This window comes from Nomia melanderi, chromosome 11 (genome assembly GCF_051020985.1).
Source record: "Nomia melanderi isolate GNS246 chromosome 11, iyNomMela1, whole genome shotgun sequence".
NCBI lineage: Eukaryota > Metazoa > Arthropoda > Insecta > Hymenoptera > Halictidae > Nomia > Nomia melanderi.
This window is the reverse complement of record NC_135009.1, coordinates 6,400,275-6,420,224: the sequence shown is the minus strand read 5'-3', so window position 1 is coordinate 6,420,224 and position 19,950 is coordinate 6,400,275. Positions and strand designations below refer to the sequence as shown.

Genomic DNA, 19,950 nt, shown 5'->3' with positions numbered 1-19,950 from the left:
CCCTACCGCTGGTATCTGCGGTGCTTCCATTGTTTTTCTTTTATTAGCGAGTCTCGAAAATTTTTTTTCGCTATAGGTGAAGTCGGATCGTTCACGCGCGGCTGCGTGCCGCGGACTTTATCCCGGGATTATATTAAATGGGAAAATTAATCCCGCCGGACCTACTACTTCGTTTAATTTGTACTTTAAGTACAATGCTTTAACACGAAGAATCGGCTAGAGTTCCTTCTTTGTTGAAGTACTTTTATTTCTTTCTGCTTATTCCACAACGTTGTTTCGTGTGTTTTTATTAATGCATCAGTTTCTTGGATTAACTTCAAGTGTAATTTTAGTTCTGGGTTGGGTTGAAAATAAGCTCTGGTTGAGTTTCATCCCTTACGCAATCTTTGGTTCGTACTGTTGTATATGGTTGATCGTATACGTTCGCGTGCACTGTATGGTACAGATGATATAATGATGATGATAATGAGATTAGTATACTGTTTTCTTTGGCAACACGCGAACGTTTTATTTGCGAAAGGTGATTATGAATACTCATGTTCCATTCGTGTAATAGTTATAGTCGAGCACCTTTCTACAGAATGAAATTACGATTTCAATTAAATCAACGAAATGTGATGATTCAATTATATTGTAATGTGAATGGATAAATATTTACAGATTAAAATGAAAATGAAAATGATTATATTATATGTGAAATTTTCGATTAAGAATTTTAAGTAATGTCAAATAACCAATCAAATATTTTCGTTTAATGTTCTTATTGTACCAATTCTAAATTTCTCATTGATTCTCCTGTTTCCAAACGTAACGATATCAAACTTAAAGCAATTCGTAGCTATTTCTTTCAAATAAAATTACAAATATTCGAAAAGAGGAGGTCTAAGGATTGACTTATTTTTTCACATAAAATCATGCCTTCCTTGCATCGCCGATCACAATACATCCGGAGGATCACGTCGAACAAGACGACGCAATCGTTTCCGCGCATTATTCAGTTTCCACGCCAAGAAACCATAAACCCAGTTCTCCAGTGATGATCAACACAGTAAAGACACGTGAGATGATCGCGTGGAATTAATTCCTTACCATATAATGACGAGTGACACTGGCGATGAAGATTTCTAGAACAATTTAACCCTTACATTGACAACTGGGTGAATAACCATTTTGAAACTGTCTTGCAATCAAATTTGTTTTGTCCTCATGAAAATTTAATAAAACTGCTTTGGATCTACATTTCTTTAACACATTTGCATGAATTTTTGCTTCGAAAATGAGGAATTTACACAAAAACATCGTAATACTAAAATCTGTATAAACACAGACGTTGACAATATAAGACTGAACATACTGACTGCCAGTACAATTCTGAGCTTTTTGATATTAAAAATGGTATAAGAAATGATTATTAATGATTCGATATCATAGCTTCCAATATACACTATTATTAAATTACTTATGTTACTAAATATTTCGATTCGACATTAGTTTTCCTCTTGCAATTATTTTTAAACAATTTAAGATATCGTCGATAATCACCCTATCATTACTTATCCCACAGAGCGATAAGCGAAAGATCACTTCACTCTTCTCAATGCTTTCAGCTTCGAAGTAAATTTCCACTTGTAACGAACAGAAAATTCTTTTCCCCAGAATTGTTGATAGTAAAATAAATCCAAAGAGAACACAGTCTCCAAAGAACTCTACAGCAAGGGTTAAAAAAATGTGGCACATATCGGTGCGAAGGAAGCAGCATCCACGTTAATGTCGCGCGGTGCGCGCAGGGGTTCGATGATAAAACAGAAACGGTGCGAAATAAATGCGCCGCAGGAATTCCCGGATGGATGCAGCGAGAGGGGGCAGGTATGCATTCGAATGCAGACGCATGAGAATAGCGTGTAGCCCGCATCCCGCGTACACCGATGAAAAAACGCACTATTTAAAGTTCTCCCAAGAACTTCAAGAATCCGCCTGCGAGGAATGCGACCGACAACTTCCTCTTCAGGAATTACGATGGACAATTATATCCTTCAACCGTCTACCTCTTCCGTAATAAAAAAAAGAATTGCAGTCAAAGAGCAAATACATATGCGTACAATTAACGTTCTTGATTACGACATCTAACGAAAACCAGCGTAGAATTCCGCGATCGTTAACCGATCGATCTTCCCAATAGTTAGCCGTGATTCTTCCTCGCTCAGAAGAGCAAAGGACACGTCTGGTTTGGACCGGGTAACCATCCCTTAAACGAATACACCCTGTATACAGGGTGTCGTACACTAGAATTACCGAGTATTTAATACGATTGATATATAACCCTTATAAAAATTGTTACAATACATCATTTTCAGTTTCTTTAGACACTCATTATAGCATTCAAGTGAAACTACTCATTTTCAAAATCATTTCGAATATTCAATGCATTTAAGGTAATAATAATTGCGAAACAAGGAGACCAAAACCAGGCATTCTGACTGACACGGTAATTTTGGCGTTAACGTCCTGTTTCATTGCGTATTTTTAACTCTCAAGTACAGTAAACATTTTCTTGATGCTGAAAGTCTTTATCAACATAAACTTCAATCGAGACAATGATCTACAGTGTGATCTAATAACGAGACATAATCAAGTGCACATTAACATAATGCGTACTAGGCCAATATTCAAAGTCGATTTTCTTGAAAACAAAGCTTCATACGAAACAATTTTATTGTATAATTTCCACTTATTTTTTGGCACAGAATCAGTCCTTATCCAGTTGTATCACTAAATACACGACACCCAGTATATCCTGCAGATATACAGATACACTGTGCGCGCGAGAAGCATTAATTTTCGGCGGCGTTTCAAAACGGTTGCGTCTCCTTTAGCTCGAATTACCGGTACTAACAGCTCGTAATTACTGCGAACTGACTGGTCGGCAATGTTCACGGAAAAGTGGAACGCGTTGCACGTGGCCGAAAGTTTCGACAGACTGATTCAAATTAATTTTTTTGCACCGCCCAGCGAATTTGCGTCCGCAGCCGTACGCTACCGATCAAAACTGTTCTGGACCGCTCGCAGGGTTTTTGACTCCATTAAAGCTTGGAAGCGACAAAAACGAAATGATTCGTATAATTCGCGTAATGTATGTAATTATGGTAATTGGTTTAATTCGTATAATTCAAATAATTTAATTCCCCTTCAATTACATTAATGAACTTCTAGCTTTATCAAAACTCGAACCACCGTCTCCTTCTTTTTTCCTTGGTGAAGGAAACAAGTTTAACGTTGATCGAAAAAGTGATCGTATCATTTCGGCGAGACAACGTGCATATTAATGAAAGTATAGAGTTTGAGGGAATTAATTTCGCCATTGAACATTTCCGTGAAATTTAAAGCTAAATGAATGATCGTTTCACCGATCATTTTCATGGTTGTTTTTATAATGAATATTGACCGCTGAAATATACGAATACTTTAATGCCGTTGATTGTTTCCGCTGTTTTGGTTCAGTCAGATTTCGAACGTAAAAAGAATTTACATAATGAATTTCCAATAAAAATGACATTCGACTCAATATTTTCTTTGCTGACCCACTTGCAGCTACTGCGACATTTTTAAGATAAATGAACAAAAACCCTGTCCTCTTTTCGTTTAACTGCCGATCGAATCTTTCTTGTCGATCGATGTGTGATTTTACGACTCCATAAATTTTGGTTGTCAGACGAACGACTTCAAAAATATTTATTCCTCGATCTAACCTCATTGACATGCCGTTCTCATCTTCTATCGTGTGCTATAATGCAATAATTTTCATATATTCATATATAATATACATGTATATAATGTATAATTAACATACAATACCTATAAAAATTTATATATTCATCTTAGTGCTAATGTATTATTGATTAATCCGCGAAGTAAAGACTAAAATACTTTAACGCGTTGGTTGCCACGAAAATTTTGAGTGCTTTATATAATACTTATTCTTTAATAACAAAGGAAAATGGTATTAAAAATAATTATTAATCATTTAGTTTTGCAATACTCATGTTGCATTATTATCTAGTTAATTCTGTAAGGAAATATTTTTATCCGGCATCAATTTTCTTATTGCAATTATTTGCATGCAATTTGGAGGTTTTAGTCATTGGTAATCACCGTGGCAATCGGCATTCTAATAACATTGAGGATTAAAATATTTTTATTGCAATTTTAACACTTCGGTATTCGCATACGTTACATTGGCATTTCTCTCAACTTTCGCATCGTGTAAACGCTTTGGAACGAAGCAACGTTTTCACCGTTGGCATGCAGTTGCATTCGCAGACCGCTCCGACGTACTATTCACCCTGCAAACAGACCAGCACCCTTTTCCAACGTGTTCTGTCACGCTCCGAGACCTATCGGAGACGCACCTGGCAATCGATAATGGTACAAAGGTACCCGTACACCGAAAACGAACAACGGGGATCCAGAACGAGGGTGAAACTCGTACCCACGTGTATAACATTCTACGACTGTTCCCCTTAACAAAAATTTCGTCCAATAATTTGATACGTTCAAACGCTGATTTTCAAATATATGGTAAATTTCAAATATATTTCAAATTTAATTCTAATTTAATAAGAATGAAATTTATTTTATACCGTGGTGTTATTCTTTAAAGATAGATAATGGTAGCGTCTTAATTGAACATATTAAATCTACTAACTAAATAATAAAATCACTGAGAAATGAAAACGAAGTAAAAAAACAATAAAGAAACAAAATCAAAATACGGATATAAAAAAAATTGAAACATAGTAGACTTCATAATATAGTTTAGTAAAAAAATGAATTAAATTCTTTAAAAATGTAGTAATCTACTTAAAATAATATTTTCATTAATGTTAAACATAACATATATATGTATATAACAGTGCAAAAATAATGAGTCACATGAAAAATAAGTATTACTTTTAATGATCTTAATTTTAATTTACTCGAAAGGAAGGTACAAATGAAAATTCTATGTTTCTAAACTGTCCATATGTTAAAGGATTTGTAATTTTCAAAGAGATTCAGGCAACAAACGCGAATATGGAGGATTCAACTCACTGCAAAGTACCATCTGCCATTTTAAAAAAATCAGCCAATGGGACACACGGACAGATTAAATTATACCACGCTAATTGGTAAGTCACGCTTTTTCGGGTAACCGAAATAACTCTAATTGATAAACACACCAAGCGGTGGCTAAAGTGGGCTGGGACTTCCCGAAGATCAGCCCACAATTCTCGGACCCTTTAACCAATGCGCGAAACGTTAATACCAAGAACTCCGATTCGCGAGATGGTGTTAATCTGCAGCAAGTTTGTCGAAATATGGTGTAAATTCGAGAAAAATGTTTTGCACAATTTCAAGTAAACTGTAGCAAGATTCTTCGGTAAATATCTGGTTGAATAAGAAGAGTATGAAAGGCGATTTAAAGAGCAACAACCTTTTGAAAGAAAAAAAATAATAACGCCTCATTTGCATTCTTGTCTAATGATCTCAGAAAGTTTCATTAATTTTCTTCATTGGTCAACATAAACATTTACTGATATGTTATTTATCATTTGTCGATGATACTATATTCATGATGTCTAAAACACGCATTATTCGATTGAAAATATCATTTAAAACATTCCTAGCTTTGTAGGTATTATAATTTTCTAATGGCCACGAAAAAACAAAAATCTTGTTTAAAGTTTCTAAACAAGAATTTACAATATCTTCAAAAGTTTGGTCAAAAATCAAATTATTGGTTGATAACATATTATATAGGTTCGAATGCATTCAATATTCTTTCTACATTATTAATATCAGATAACAGTGCCAGATTTCAATTGACCAAAAGTGTACTTGTTAATTACAATGACTCACATTTGCAATAAACCACAAATAAATCTTTAGAACTAGATCATATTCAAACCTACAGCCGTACTTACGTTACTCAATAATAAAAAAATTATGGAACTTTGTATATAAGTAGAGTAAGTCAAGCATAATACAATACAACAATATATATTTTGTTTATACTTTTTTTCACTATCTCTTACCGTTCAATAATCCACGGAAAAAAATGTGCATTTTTTTTAAACAGGTGGTTTCACCTCTTCGAAGTGAAACCTGTCACGAAAAAAATAATAATGTATTAACCCCTTGACCTACAATATTGTGTCAGACTCGTGGTGAAAATATTAAATTAAATTTAAGAAATGTAAGTACTTTATTTTTTTTAAATCTAAATTAAATATTAATTTTCTGTTATCAATCGTTACCATCTGGAGTAAACGTAGACACAGAATAAGCATCAGAATTTCTTCTTTCCCAAATAAATTATTAATGATACAGTAGTTGTATCGATCATAGCTAAGAACAAGTTAAGTTTGACTTACTTTACTTGTACACAAAGTTTCATAATTTTTCGAATTTACGGGTTCGACGATTTCTCTTGTCAGTCTTCGACAATTCCGATCGATGATCTTCCATCCGGAGCCCCTTCGTTCATCGTGTAAACACTTTCCATAACGCGCGGGGAACAGTGCGCGTTTACACGGTTCGACGCGTCGCGTCGGTGCGCTCGGACGCGATCAAACGGCGTAACGCGCTTCTATCAGTGTAATTACAGGCGCGATCGTCGATAGGAAAATTCAAAGGTTAGCCGTGCGTGAGCGTTGCATGGCTGGTAACGAGGGAAAAGAGCCAGGAATCGGAGAGGTACTGTTAGACCGGGATCGCGGCGAGAAAGATGAGACGGAACGCGGCTCCAAAATCGTCGGTTCGACCGCTCGTTAGTTCCTCTAGGCGCGAAGGGACGGGACGCACGAGTGGCCACGATGATTGATGTCGCGTCTCGCATGATCATTACCGGAAAAACAAGACGGGCTGGCTCGAAAACCGTTCGCGGGAGTTTCTTTTGCCTGTGTTCCCGCCGAGGCGGTAATCGTTACACGGGATTCTGTACGGGCGTATCGTTGCATGGCGAATCGCGGGCAAATTGAATCACGCCGCGGTGAATTTACGATTCCGAATTCGAGATTGAATCCACGATATTCCTGCTTCTGTGATGATGATTGATCCTGGGGAGCAACTCAATTGTTCAGAATGTTCTTCCTGCCTTTCTCGCGTCTTCATTAACATGTTCGCGGACAGTAAAAATGTTAATACTAAAACTACCGAGCAATTGGAGTGACTTATTTCCGAATTCTGGTAAACATTGGAACAATAGATTTCTTGAGATTCGAAGGACTAGTCTTGTAGCTGTGTAAATACACGAATTTAATTGAAAATCTTTCGCAAAAGTGCCGTCGTAATTTACATACTTGGAAAATAAACATTCTGCAGTGGGTGAATTTGACCTGACCGGTAGTTTTAATGTTTATGGGCTGCAAAAATAGGAAAATGCAAATGCAGATAATGTGGCTTATTAATTTGAGTGTTATAGTATTCATGTCATTTTGCATCGCAAAGAGAATGAATGCTGTAACATTTACTTCCGCGAATGTATTAAGTTATGTAATAAAGAAAATGTAGCACAATCACAACATACTTTGCTGAAAAAAGGAAACTTTCGATATTTTTAAAAGGTGCCGAGAAGAATGTATGGAGACAGAATTATATAAAATTAATGCTGTGAAAACTACGAATGTAGATATAATCCTGTAAATTTCTAACAATATTCTACATCCACTTAATTAGTAATTCAAATAAGATTATATTCTACACAACAAATTAGTATTCCATGTTTTCAATTTATCTTTTCACGTACAATGAAAATCTTTCCGTATAGTCCACCCTGCATATTTTAATTTATGCAATAAATATAATTATAACACATATTCCAAGTCACATTTGAACTGATTGTTTCAAGTATTTATTAAGTCTGCTAACGAATAAATGAAAATTCTTCTTTCAACATTGAAGAAACGTTGTTTTTACCAATTACAGAACACCTGGTGTACTAAAGAAACCGCATAGAAATACAGGAAAGGCAGAAGGCGGGTCGACAGGAAGCCCCGGTGAAGAAATAAGATTTCCAAGGTGCGGAATCACAGTGCGATAAAACGGATAAAAAGGAAAAGGATCACGAGCAAATTGCTTCGACACGAGCGTGTTAAATCCTGAGAATCCTGCGAGGACTCGTGCCGTTTGGCAGCAGGGCGTGGGAGACCGCCGATCACCAACTGCCTGTGGATGTTGATTCAAGGACCATTACACAATAGCGACGTATAGTATGAATGTGGATTTTAGCCGAGAAAGTCACGTTTCCGTGGAATCCGTGGCTTGCACGGGGCAACGAAAAAACGAGACGAAGGATCACCGTTCTCGTGTAACCGAAGAGCGCGACCCATGCACCAGGCAACCAGTGACGAGTGTATCCAATTAACGCAGGGAGAAAAATTCGTTCGAGACGCGGGGATCAGCGTGGAGAATTCTAAGCGTGAAGAATTCTTATCAAACTTCTTGCACGGCACGGCTATCGCGGCAGAATTCTGCGTTTACAAATACCGTATTAGTCACACGTCTGTTAATTAACCCGTTAAACCGGTAACTTTTTTCAACGAACACATTTACGCGTTAATGAATTATGTTTATTCAATGTACAGGTTGACCACGCATCAAAGCGTTAAGAGAAATTTGAAAAACTAGTATCTTATTTGTGAAATTCTTTCAAATTGAAACATCGAGGATATTGTTTTGAATCTTTTCATCGTTAACCATGTTGATAAACTTTTCATATACCAATGCATGTCAAAATAAGATGTTTTACTTGATTCTATCAACGCATGCTCTGTACAGAAGAATTGAAAAAAAAAATTGCATACCAGAATTTGAAAAATTTCACTAACCCTAAATAATATACTTACAAGATAAATATTTCTCATCTCATCTTTCATTTAACAATCCGAAAACCTAAATTTCGATAACCCAACAAATCAAATACCAAACAGTCAATCATAACGTTGAGCACAAGAAACTATCAGTGTGACCTTTGGAAGCAGAAAATCCATCTTCCAACAGTATCCGCCGTAATATCGGGTAATCGCGCGGAACGAATTTAAAGGTAAATGGATTATCTCTTAACCGGTGTTTCACGCGGACCCAATTAGAGCGAAGAGTCGCAGCCAATCAACGTGAAAGCGCGGGACGACGCGCGAGGCGATGCGTTATCATTCGGGGGGATCACGGGCGGGCTGGCGACCAGTTTGTGGGAGCGAACGGTAGTTGATAACTCGTCGCGCTCGGCGCAGCCCCGACAGCCGTGCACGCAAACGAATTCGCACAACGCCGACACAAGGAGACCGGTGAATGCATCGTGGGTGCAACGGCGAGCGCGCGACGCGACCGGTGTGTGCACCCACGACGAAGTTCAAGCGAGGTTCGTACCGGCGCGGTACGGCGCGCGCGCGCTGGGACTCGGCAGGAACGCCGTTTCTCACTTACAAATTGCGAAAGACTATACCCGGTCGCGCGCGCGCATTCACGCGGATCCTTCCTTGTTATGCGCGCGAATCTACCGGCAGGAGTGACAGCGAACACTCGGGAACGAATCGACGAATAGACTTTCGGACCGTACCCTTCGGCTCGCAATTAACCGCTTAGCTGGTCTTGGATATCGCTTGGAAATGAGGAATTCAAGAGATGGATGATCACTCTGATAAAAATAATTAACACTAAAACTACCAGATGGGTCACAATCACACATTCCTGATTTCTTGAACACTAATTACCGAGCAGTTACATTGACTTTTTGAAATTGCTCTATAGAAATTCCAGGAGTGCATCTGTTGAGACTTGATTGAGAATTGATTTACAATTCAGTTTGTATGGTGCTGAATCAATTTCTTTTTATAATTTCTCAGAAAAACATTTGTTGACTTTTTAATAATTGCCAAAAAGAAGACATCAGGAATGGGTCATTTTGACCGTCTGGTAGTTTTAGTGTTAAGAAAATAACAGATGTTTCTCTGAGGAATTACTAAAGACATTGATTTAGGAATACGCGAAGTGAATTGTAAACAAACTAAAGTCTCGATAGATACACTGTTGGAGTTTCTGTAGAGGAATTTTAAAAAGTCGATTTAACTGCTCGTTAACTTTAGTGTTAAGGAAGTTTGTTTAAATCTTTGAAATCTTTAATGTGAGAAATGTATTTACATTTGAATCCCGGCACAGTGGAGTAGTGTTGTAAATTTATATTTGTATACTGCTGAACTTTCTGTAAATTTGTGGTTTTAAATGCCCATGTATTTCGTTTATCAGAATGTTCCCTGCGCTTCATGGGAAAGTGTATATAATGTTTAAAGCTTCCTTTACAAATCAAGACGTTTGTTAAGTTTGAATCGAAATGAAAATTACATGTGATTTATTAATAGGTTCTCCAAATGCTTTTATTTTATCTAAACGAAGTACGATGTAATAATATAACAATAGGCCTTTGTTTCTTATGTGAAACTGCGTTTCAATCATTTCACAATAATATTTACAATCATTTTACCGATTAACCCGTTATTAACAAAGAAAGAACGCGTCGGCTCGTTAAGTTCGACAATGTGTCGATAAAAAAAATGGAATAGTTCGTTTAATGGAACGTTACCCACGTAAGTGTGGCTTTCGATTGTTCCGTCGCACGAGCATGTAATACGAACCAACAAGCGTGTCTGCGAGGGGGTTCTTACTTTCAAACATAAGCTTCGCTGACCGCGTGAAAAATTAATCAACGCATCGTTCCACGACGTTAATTACAAAATATCATACTCTGTGAACCTGTTAACGCGGGTATCACGAAACAATCACTGATCAACCCTTCTATAATTGAATTATTACCGGACATTCGTAAAAAAATTCAAATTTTCACGTATAACTGAAAAGAAGACTATAAAGAGGATGAGTTAAAAAATAAAATCCTTATAGTAACGTTCATCGGAGTATTCCTTTTCATTTTCTCCGTTGGATTTTTATGTTTGTATATTTCCATACAAGCATAATTTCCGTTGATATTCCTGAAGATTCATAAAAGCGAGAATTTACAACGTATATAGGGAACAGTCGAATTTATTTTTGTAATATTTAATACGTTTCGAATGCGATGAATCACTCGTCGAGATATACAACGGCCCGCTAAACGTTGTTCATTCTTTTCCGTTTATTTTTTATTTTTCATTGAAATTAGCCGGTCGGTATTGATAACATATTATAAAAAAGACCGGATGGCTGTAAAAGTCCATCTGCTGGGACGCCGGAACGCCTGAAACAAACCGGATGGCAGATATATTTCATCGCGCTATTAACCAACGACAACGACGCCAGACGGTTCGTAAATGCCAGCTCCTAACCGAATAAAATATCTTGCGTATAAAATCTCGAAACGCCGCCGTCGTCAGAAAATTATAAAACCTCTAAAAGTGAGGGGATGAAGACGGCGATAATTTGAATTATATCCCACTCGCGAACATCTCAATACCTGGAACGCTCTCGCCGATCGAACACTCTTATCCTCTTTATTATGTTTTCCATCGCGGAAGCAATAGAATCTTCAGGTACGCGTTACTGTTATATAGACACACATTCTACATCACTTCTGAATATTCTTATTAGTACTGCGGAACCGCTGTAATCTTTAACTCTGCGAGCACGGTGCTCATAAGAAACGACTGGTTTTAGCTTTTCGATTTTATAATTAGATATGAAATCACGGCGTTCGTGTTAGAAACTATTTAAATAGTTCATATCTTTCTTTTTGTATTGTGTAAAGATTGTTTTGAAAACTTGAAAATGTATACTTGTAATTTTTATAAATGTGTCATGTATAAATAATATTAAATACTCGGCACTTATAATTTTATTGTTAAAATCGTTTCCTTATACTTTAATTCTTTACACTGTGATTATAGTTTTACGGTGTAATGTAAAATATGTTTTGTATTTATATGATATAGTTATTAGACTAAATTTGTCAACAATTCTAATTGGCATGTTGTACACATACAAAAACTAAGTATTTTTAAAAGTTACGAATACTGTTTAAAGGATGGTATCAGTTTTAATGCTGTTCTGTTACGCATATGACAAAAAATATTACTTTTCAAAATACGAAACCTAAATTAACCGAGTTACAATTTTCTGCAGTATCAATTGTCTAAAGTCTTAGTTACTTGGAAACTTAATGATTTCGATTTTGAAACCATGTTTCAGTATATGTACAATCGAATTTTACAAATATGCTTTAAAAGACTTCTTCTCACGTTCACATTTATCTAAAATATTTTACAAATATGCTTTAAAAGACTTCTTCTCACGTCCACATTTATCTAAAATATTAATCATCCAATTAACATTAAAACCACCGAATAAATCAAATTAATTCCTTCGGCATTGCTTTTACAGTTATCAGAAAGATACAATTAATTCCCCAAGAAATTACAAAATAAATTAATTCGCTAAAAAATAAACTAAAACATAAACCAACCGAAATTTAAATAAATTCACTCTTATAATTACAGTCACTTGCAACCGTTCAATAGTTCTAGTGCCAAGTCAACATAATCGAGATTCCACCGTACCTCCCTTTCCCTCTTCTCGAAACAACAAACAAGAAGCCTTTTGTCTCCGAAAACAGGAAAATTCAGCGAGTCCGCCAGTGTTCCCATGACCGTTCGCACGCGAAAAGTTATTAGTTAGCCGGCGATTAAGCTCATGTAAAGTATTCGCCTCGCCGTGGCGCTCATTGCCATTTATCAGGCAAAAGAGCGACCGTGTACACGCTCTTACGCCTGCGGAGGCCGAGATAGACAGAGAGAAAAAATCGAATGATTAATAGATACGATCTCATCGAACCAAAGGTGGAACGTATCCTGATCGATGCTGGTCTTGGGAAAAACCAAGGGGCATCGGGCAAGAAAGAATCATTGTCCACGGTGGCAGGCAGACAAGCAAGCCACAGGAAACGATCGCTTTGAACTGATTTCGAGCCCGACCTGCGTGAAACCGTTTCCACGTGTCGCAGCGAGAAAACTGCTTCCCTGGTGGTCTTCTCACCACGAGAACAGCCACGCCGCTCTTCGGTCTCACTTTTTTCAAAGGGAATGCAAACGTTTCGCGTGTTTTTTCGCCGCTTCCGAGAGATCTTACGCGGCGATTGCGCGGATTAAAACGAGTCCCTCTCGGTTTTGAAGGGAACGCTTAATGTCTGTGGGAACGGGACAGCTGACCAAGGAATTCTTCGCTCGCGAAGTTCGCGAAGTCACGCGGAGAATGCGACCGCCATTTTGGAGCACAGTATACGGTCGACATCGTTTCGGGACTTGCCTTAACTGACTCGATACGGAGAAAATTCTGCTATACCCGAAGATGAAGAATTTAATGAAGTCAAACGGAATGTCGAAGTCGTCTTGCCGGGTAACGCCGTTTTTATGCGGACTCAAGCAAATTGTTGCGAGATGTTTCACTCGAAATTATAACCAGTATTGGCTTTATCCCTTTTTAATTAGGCTGGAGCTATTCGAGCAAAAGAAATTAGTACGCTGTTTAATTCGAAAGATGAAGAAAACGCGCCACAAAAACTTTATGGCGAGCTTTGGTTCCACTTAATTTAGAGAAAATGAAACGAACAGCTGCTATAACTTTGAAAAAGACGGTTTCATTTGGTTCTGCAGTACGTTTAATCGAAACTCTCGGTATTAGAATCGTTAAATGTGTCCCTAACTAAACAGCGCTATATCAAGATAGGCAAAAAGTGCTTCCTTATTAATAATACGATAAAATCACCAAGAATCTATTCGATGAAAATTTTTAACTGTGAAGATACGTTTTATGTGGTAAAAAGGTATCGGAAACATCACATCATCGCTAACGAAAATATAAAATCTCTCATTAAGCCGATTTAATGATAAATCGAACGTCTGTTTACGTTCTATTCCTTCATCTATTTAGCGACAAACGTAAGAAGTCAGAGATCACAATACAAAAGTTACTAAATAAACACGTATTCCAGGCGCAATTTATTTACCAACGTATAATCTAACTCGATGTTAGAAGGGATGCTTGTACAAGCTCTCGAAGTGGTTTCTTTTCCTCCCTGTTTGTGATCCGAAAAAAGATTCCCTTCCCCGCGAGCTTCATGGAAACTACATACTGTCACGGAGGATAGATCTTTTCGTGCTTTATAAGGGCTCGCGGCTGTCCCGCCGTTGACTGACGGCACAATCCTCGATCCTTGCGCGATACTGAGGAGCACCGCGGATCTCCGTACGACGGTGGACAACGTAACTCGCGGAGGAAAACGAAAGAACAGAGGGAACAGACGGACACACGTACGTACCGGTAGCCGAGGGTCCTTAATTATGCGGTTTTACGCTACGCGGCCAACAACGGGATAGAAAAGGGAGAACGAGGGGGTTGAAACGAATGCAAATGCCCGTGTGGCCTATAGGCCGGGTCAGCGTACGCAACAGGGAGACAGAGATCTAACCCTTTTAGTTACCAGATGCCGCGAGATACCGGCTATCTCTAGTCTTTCCTCGATCTACCTTCTTGACGGAGAAAACAGAAGGATCGGGGAACAGGGGAAAAGGTATTGACGCCCGTCTATTCCGGGATTACAAGTGACTCGTGTTTATCTTTCACCCTCTCGGAGTTTAGCACCGGTGAGTCTTGAACAGGTAAAATTTATTTCAAATGGTGTATTTTATTTCTAATCGAACATGTAACTTTGCAAGTCGAGTATTTATTTTGCTGTGATACTTTGTTCTGTGCGAGTAGTGAAGTACTTAAACTAACAATGAAAATCAATTTAGTTTATTAAGTATTGTTTATGAATTTAGTTTTATTGTAAAACAGTGACTTAAGGATATATTTGGAATTTTATTGTCTATTTAAAATATTTTATTGTGACAATGTATGCTGTGAACTGCAGAAAAAAACTTGGAGAACAAGTTACGTATTACTGAAAATACGTCTAAATTATCTTTATCCTTTTAACCCTGTATAATTCATGAGTTTAAACTCCTATACGTAACAAACTTTTAAATTTACTCTTCCTATATGCATTTTAACATTGAATTAACAGAAACAATAATGGTTTGCGATTTTATGTTTACTTCGTGCGTTGGATTAAAGTGATTTCTGTTTAATCTACCGTGCGATTTTAATCGGGGGCGAATGAAATTTGGTTATAAGAGGTTTATATTAATTTTTGTAATGATATTGCAAACGAATTCCGGTGATCGTCAAATTGTGACCTTTATTGGGGAACGCGTTCCCTCCAGGTGAACGGCGAAAGAGACGCGCGGCAGACTTTAGTATCGTCGAGCACGCGTTTCTCAAGTTGCATCGGCGTGCATGCACGAATGCACGGGAGGCTCGTGTGGCCCCTGAATCGATGAAAGGGAACGAGGAACCGGTTGCAGGTCGGTCGTACATCGGATTCTAAGTCATGCCAGTTTCGAGTGTCTTTGGAGACGTGAATGATAGGGAAGAAGGAAATCCAGAACTGGTAATTGTTGGTCGCGTCAACGATTCGAAATCGAAGAATTATAACCGACTAAACAGCTTTTGAATATACAGGATATCAGACTAATTAGTAGCTTCTGGAAAATTGATTTTGATTTTCTGGTTCAACAACGCAGAAAATTGTTCTGAAATTAACCTTAGACAGACTAAGGGGTTGCTTTTCCTCCACCAGCTATAGAATATTAAATTGTGTATTGAAACTACATTACTTCTCTGGTGAATATTTATAAACATATATTTAGTTTTGCTTATGTTTTTAAGATTGTTATTGGAAAATTGTATTTGGTTCGTAAAGGTTTTTATTTTCAAAAAAGAATTTTGAGTTACTTTTCATTCCTTTTCCGAGAATTTATAATGGAAATTGGAATACCTCATTAATTTAGTTTGTTTCAAAATCCACGGGTTGAATAGAAAACTTCATATTGTCATATATAATCAGTTTGAACGTTTTGAAGTTTTGGGTGATTACCTGAAGTAATCAATGTTCTACTAATACGAAATTAAATCAATGTGTTTCACTAACAACAAATTCGAATTGGAAAATATTTCACACCATTTTGTAATTAAATTGTATAGTTCCTATTGCGACTGTTAAATTAGACGTTATAACATTTCACGTCGTTTCTAAATTCTATAAAACTGTATACGAAGTATGATAAAACCTTATACGACTCTTTTAAAAAGATTTGAAATTTCTACATTTCTAAAACAAAAACTTCTATTTCTCGCGCGCAGAGTATCAATAATAATCCAATCATTTAATATTAACCTCGTAGATCCTTAATCCTAGTTCGTTTCAACTCGAACAATGTGTTAGTTCTTAAATGTATTTCGTAATTTTGATAATATCTCAATCAATCGCGATTTAGCCTCGTGGAAATAAATACGATGCGTATATCGGCGCGCAGAAGACGCGTAATTTTGTGTGAAAGCACGTTAAAGTCTGGGCGAATCGTTTCCTAAGGAGAGAGAGAAGAGAAAGCCTGAGAACGTACGAACAGCGAGCGTCTGGAGAACTGCCGCCATGCCGCATTCAGAGTATCTCAACGCAAAGTAACAGACTCGAGGCGAGGACCTCGATCTGCTCTCGGAAGCGACTGTCAGCCCGCCTCAATCGGAGAACATTCCGGAATATATCCCCGACCATTCAACACTTTTTTTCGATCCTTAACTAACGTCAATCCTCAGATAGAAATTAAAAAACGAAAAATAATTAACGACATGCTGTTTTACTTCAGCTGCGATTACTCAATGCTTCAAACCTCGAAAAAACGAAATACTATTAATCAACGAGTAGTACATTACTAACAAGATCAATTTTTCATTTCGTAATGTAATTTCTAAAATTAGATACAGGGATTTAATATCAGTAACATTATTTCTAAATGAAAATTACAAACAAAACGCTTTTAACACCTTCTTTCTTCTTAGCTAAACCTCTTTAAAAATATCAATCAAAGTGGATACCTTAGTTAAAAATATAAAGCCAAAATTTTGTTACTTCATATTTTCTATTTCTGCTCAGTTCTTTATTCATTCCTCTAATGTAAATAGAATCTATTTATCTCAATACGTATTCATTTTGGTATAGAGTTGCAGGAACATCTTTATCTAAAGATAGTTTATGGCGGAGCTGCAATAGAAGCTAAGAAAGCATCGATTCACAACGGTTGTATCGTTGATTAATTAATTGAACGCAGCTCTACGTATTTCTTCAAAGTAAACAGTTTTGTTTCAAACAAAAATAGTTATTTCCTCGATTCACTCGCATCACAGCTCTAATCGATTATCGCAGGTCTGCTATAAACGTACTCTTAGATATATAAATTCTGATATGTTTGTTTTTCATCTTACAATCTATCTCATAAAATATTACACGATTCAATAACGTTATGTAAGGATTACTTGGATCAGTTATTTCAAGCATGTTAAGGAATCACTTAACCCCTTCTGCTATAATATCGAGTCCTTACTATCGAGTACTTACTTTCTGCTTAATATATTTTATAATATATTCAAAAGTAAGAATAAAATAAATTTCTTATGAGACCTAGGAAATACAATTTTTCGATAGTAGAAGCCAGATTAACGTGAAAACGTTTCAACTATTTGTGTCAATGGTTTTTTGGACTTCATTGCGCAATGATATAAAACCAGCGGGGACTGGAGAGTTCGCGTTTGTCCGCGCGTCGTTGCTATCCAGTTTTGCTAACTTTCTTTAGCGGACTGCTTTGTAGCGGCTGCACGCTCTTCCCGCCTAAGTACTCATTGGTCTGAGCCAGCGTTACGTCACGACCCGCCGGTGATTTATGCGTTGTGGAAAAGTGAAAATGAAAATTCACGATCGTAAGCGTACAAAAGGTTATAAAATACTCTGTGCTGGCATTTTCTAAAATAAACACGAATTCGCGTGTTTTGCATTTCACGTGAGTTTATTGTCTGCAGAAATCCCCGGTGTTATCGACGTTCCGACAACTAAATGCCCATAAACATCTTCACGTGCGTGTGAAAAATATAAACCAAAGGATTATAATAAATAAACACGTATATTTGTGGAAGAATTATTGACAATTGGAAGAATCAACAGTTCAACATCTGTCTAAATGTACGATGGCTGGCTGTGAATAGACATTCATGACTTAAAAGAATCATTGTCCTTTATTCTCAATAAGAATAATATACTAATAAAATATACGTAACTTTTATGAAAGAAAAGTTTAATCATAAGGCTTTAGTGTGTTTATCGTTCCGGAGTAACCGAGAGGATGGTAATGATAAAAATTATTCATTTTCTATGTTAATATAAGAATACCCACCAGAAGAGGAAAACTAAGCTGTTATTTGTGCACAATGCCGAGAGGAAACGGGGACGCGAAATGCTGGTTCGAATGTTTACGTGCCACACGAGGGAAGAAAGGCTCGTTTCCTGGAAAGCAGGGTTGAGCACCTGTCCCTCAGGGACTACCAACCTCCAGGCACCCGGTTATCGACAGTATCGAAATTGAGCACCACTGTGACAGTAACATAACCACGTGTGTTCGAGGTGGCTAGCACGCGAACGTCAACAATACAATAGAAATTAACTCAGTAAGAATTTTCTTTTTAGTTATCGACAACGTTCGAGGCAAATTCGTTTCCAAGAATATTAGTTTCTAACCTAATTTCAATGATAACCGTCCAACCGTTGTCCCAACGTGAAATCATTAATTCGCCAAATAAATCGCGGTAAAAAAAAAAGATGGAGAAGAATTTTGAACGGGAACGAAGCATGGGGTATCGAACAGGAACATACAGGTACCGAAACGGTCAATATTTTCGAAACAGGTAGTAATTGAAAGCGAGCAGACCGTTGCCGAAAATCAGCCGCGGAATACCAATTGCACGGTGGGCCGAAATCGTTCGATAATCTTGCGACGCGCTGACCTCGAACAGCTTTCAACGACATTTTACGGAGAAAATATTCAAAGGAGACGCGGAACGTCAGTTAAAGGCGGCGGAGCGTCCAACGCGCCGGCGCTCGGCGTTGTTTCGTGACCTGTTGCCTAGCAGCGGCATGTGGCGAGCAACGACTTCAAACCGAGCGAGCCTGGCTGACGATTCGGCTGTACCAAAAGGACAGCATCGTTGAAAAGACTTACCGGATACCGCGGGCAGGGAAACCAGCAGCAGCAGTGGCAACGAGAGAAACGCCATCGATGCGTAATCCAATTTTCGGCGTGGCAACAACATGATGCCGTGAATTTTATCCACACACATCGAGCAGACACACACTCATCGGGGCCCGGGCGCACACACTAGAGAGAAACCAACACTTTAGTACACTTCAGTATGAAATACGCGTACCGTCACTTGACCACGCACATCGTCCGAGATCTATGTTACCTCCGTTACGTCCAGATAATCTGTATACACGTACACGCGAGCCAGAACCAGAAAAAAATCATGCGGCAACCGTATACGAACACGACCGCGTCCGAAACACTTCTGGGATCCCTATTGTTCGCTTAACGCGCTGAAAGTAGTTCCCCGATGCGCGCGCACCTATCTACGGACGTTGTATCAATACGCCGGCAAGGGATGGCTGACCACGTGAACCAATCGGAGCGCAGCTACACGGGAACGGCGCCGTAGAACGCACTTCGCGTTTCGTTGAAAATCGGATTATCTTTTTTGGAAAAGGGATTTAAATAATTTTTAAATGAATTGTTGTTGATACGTTAGTCAATATTTATTAAGTTTGGGATGTTCATTGTGGTTTATACTGAAAATAATAAATTTATTTTAAGGAATTGTTCATGCATTGTAAAATTTTATATTTTAAATTTATTTGTTTTACCGTTTTCTTATCACTGACGCGGGAAAGGGGTATTTTTCAAACTGCAAGAGGAAATGGAGTTATGGAATATTAATTACCGGTTCTGCGTT

At 37.7% G+C, this 19,950-nt stretch overlaps 1 protein-coding gene across 2 annotated transcripts in view; it reads right to left on the bottom strand.

Moving 5' to 3' along the window:
• The window catches only part of N (neurogenic locus Notch protein), a 336,265-nt gene extending 316,759 nt beyond the window's left edge, over positions 1-19,506 (bottom strand). For both annotated transcript variants that reach the window (XM_076371906.1, XM_076371907.1), the window contains exon 1: positions 19,164-19,506. In XM_076371906.1, coding sequence (XP_076228021.1) covers positions 19,164-19,281 — 118 coding nt within the window. In that variant the 5' untranslated portion in view covers positions 19,282-19,506. The remainder of the gene's footprint in view (positions 1-19,163) is intronic.
• Between the last annotated feature and the right edge of the window lie 444 nt (positions 19,507-19,950).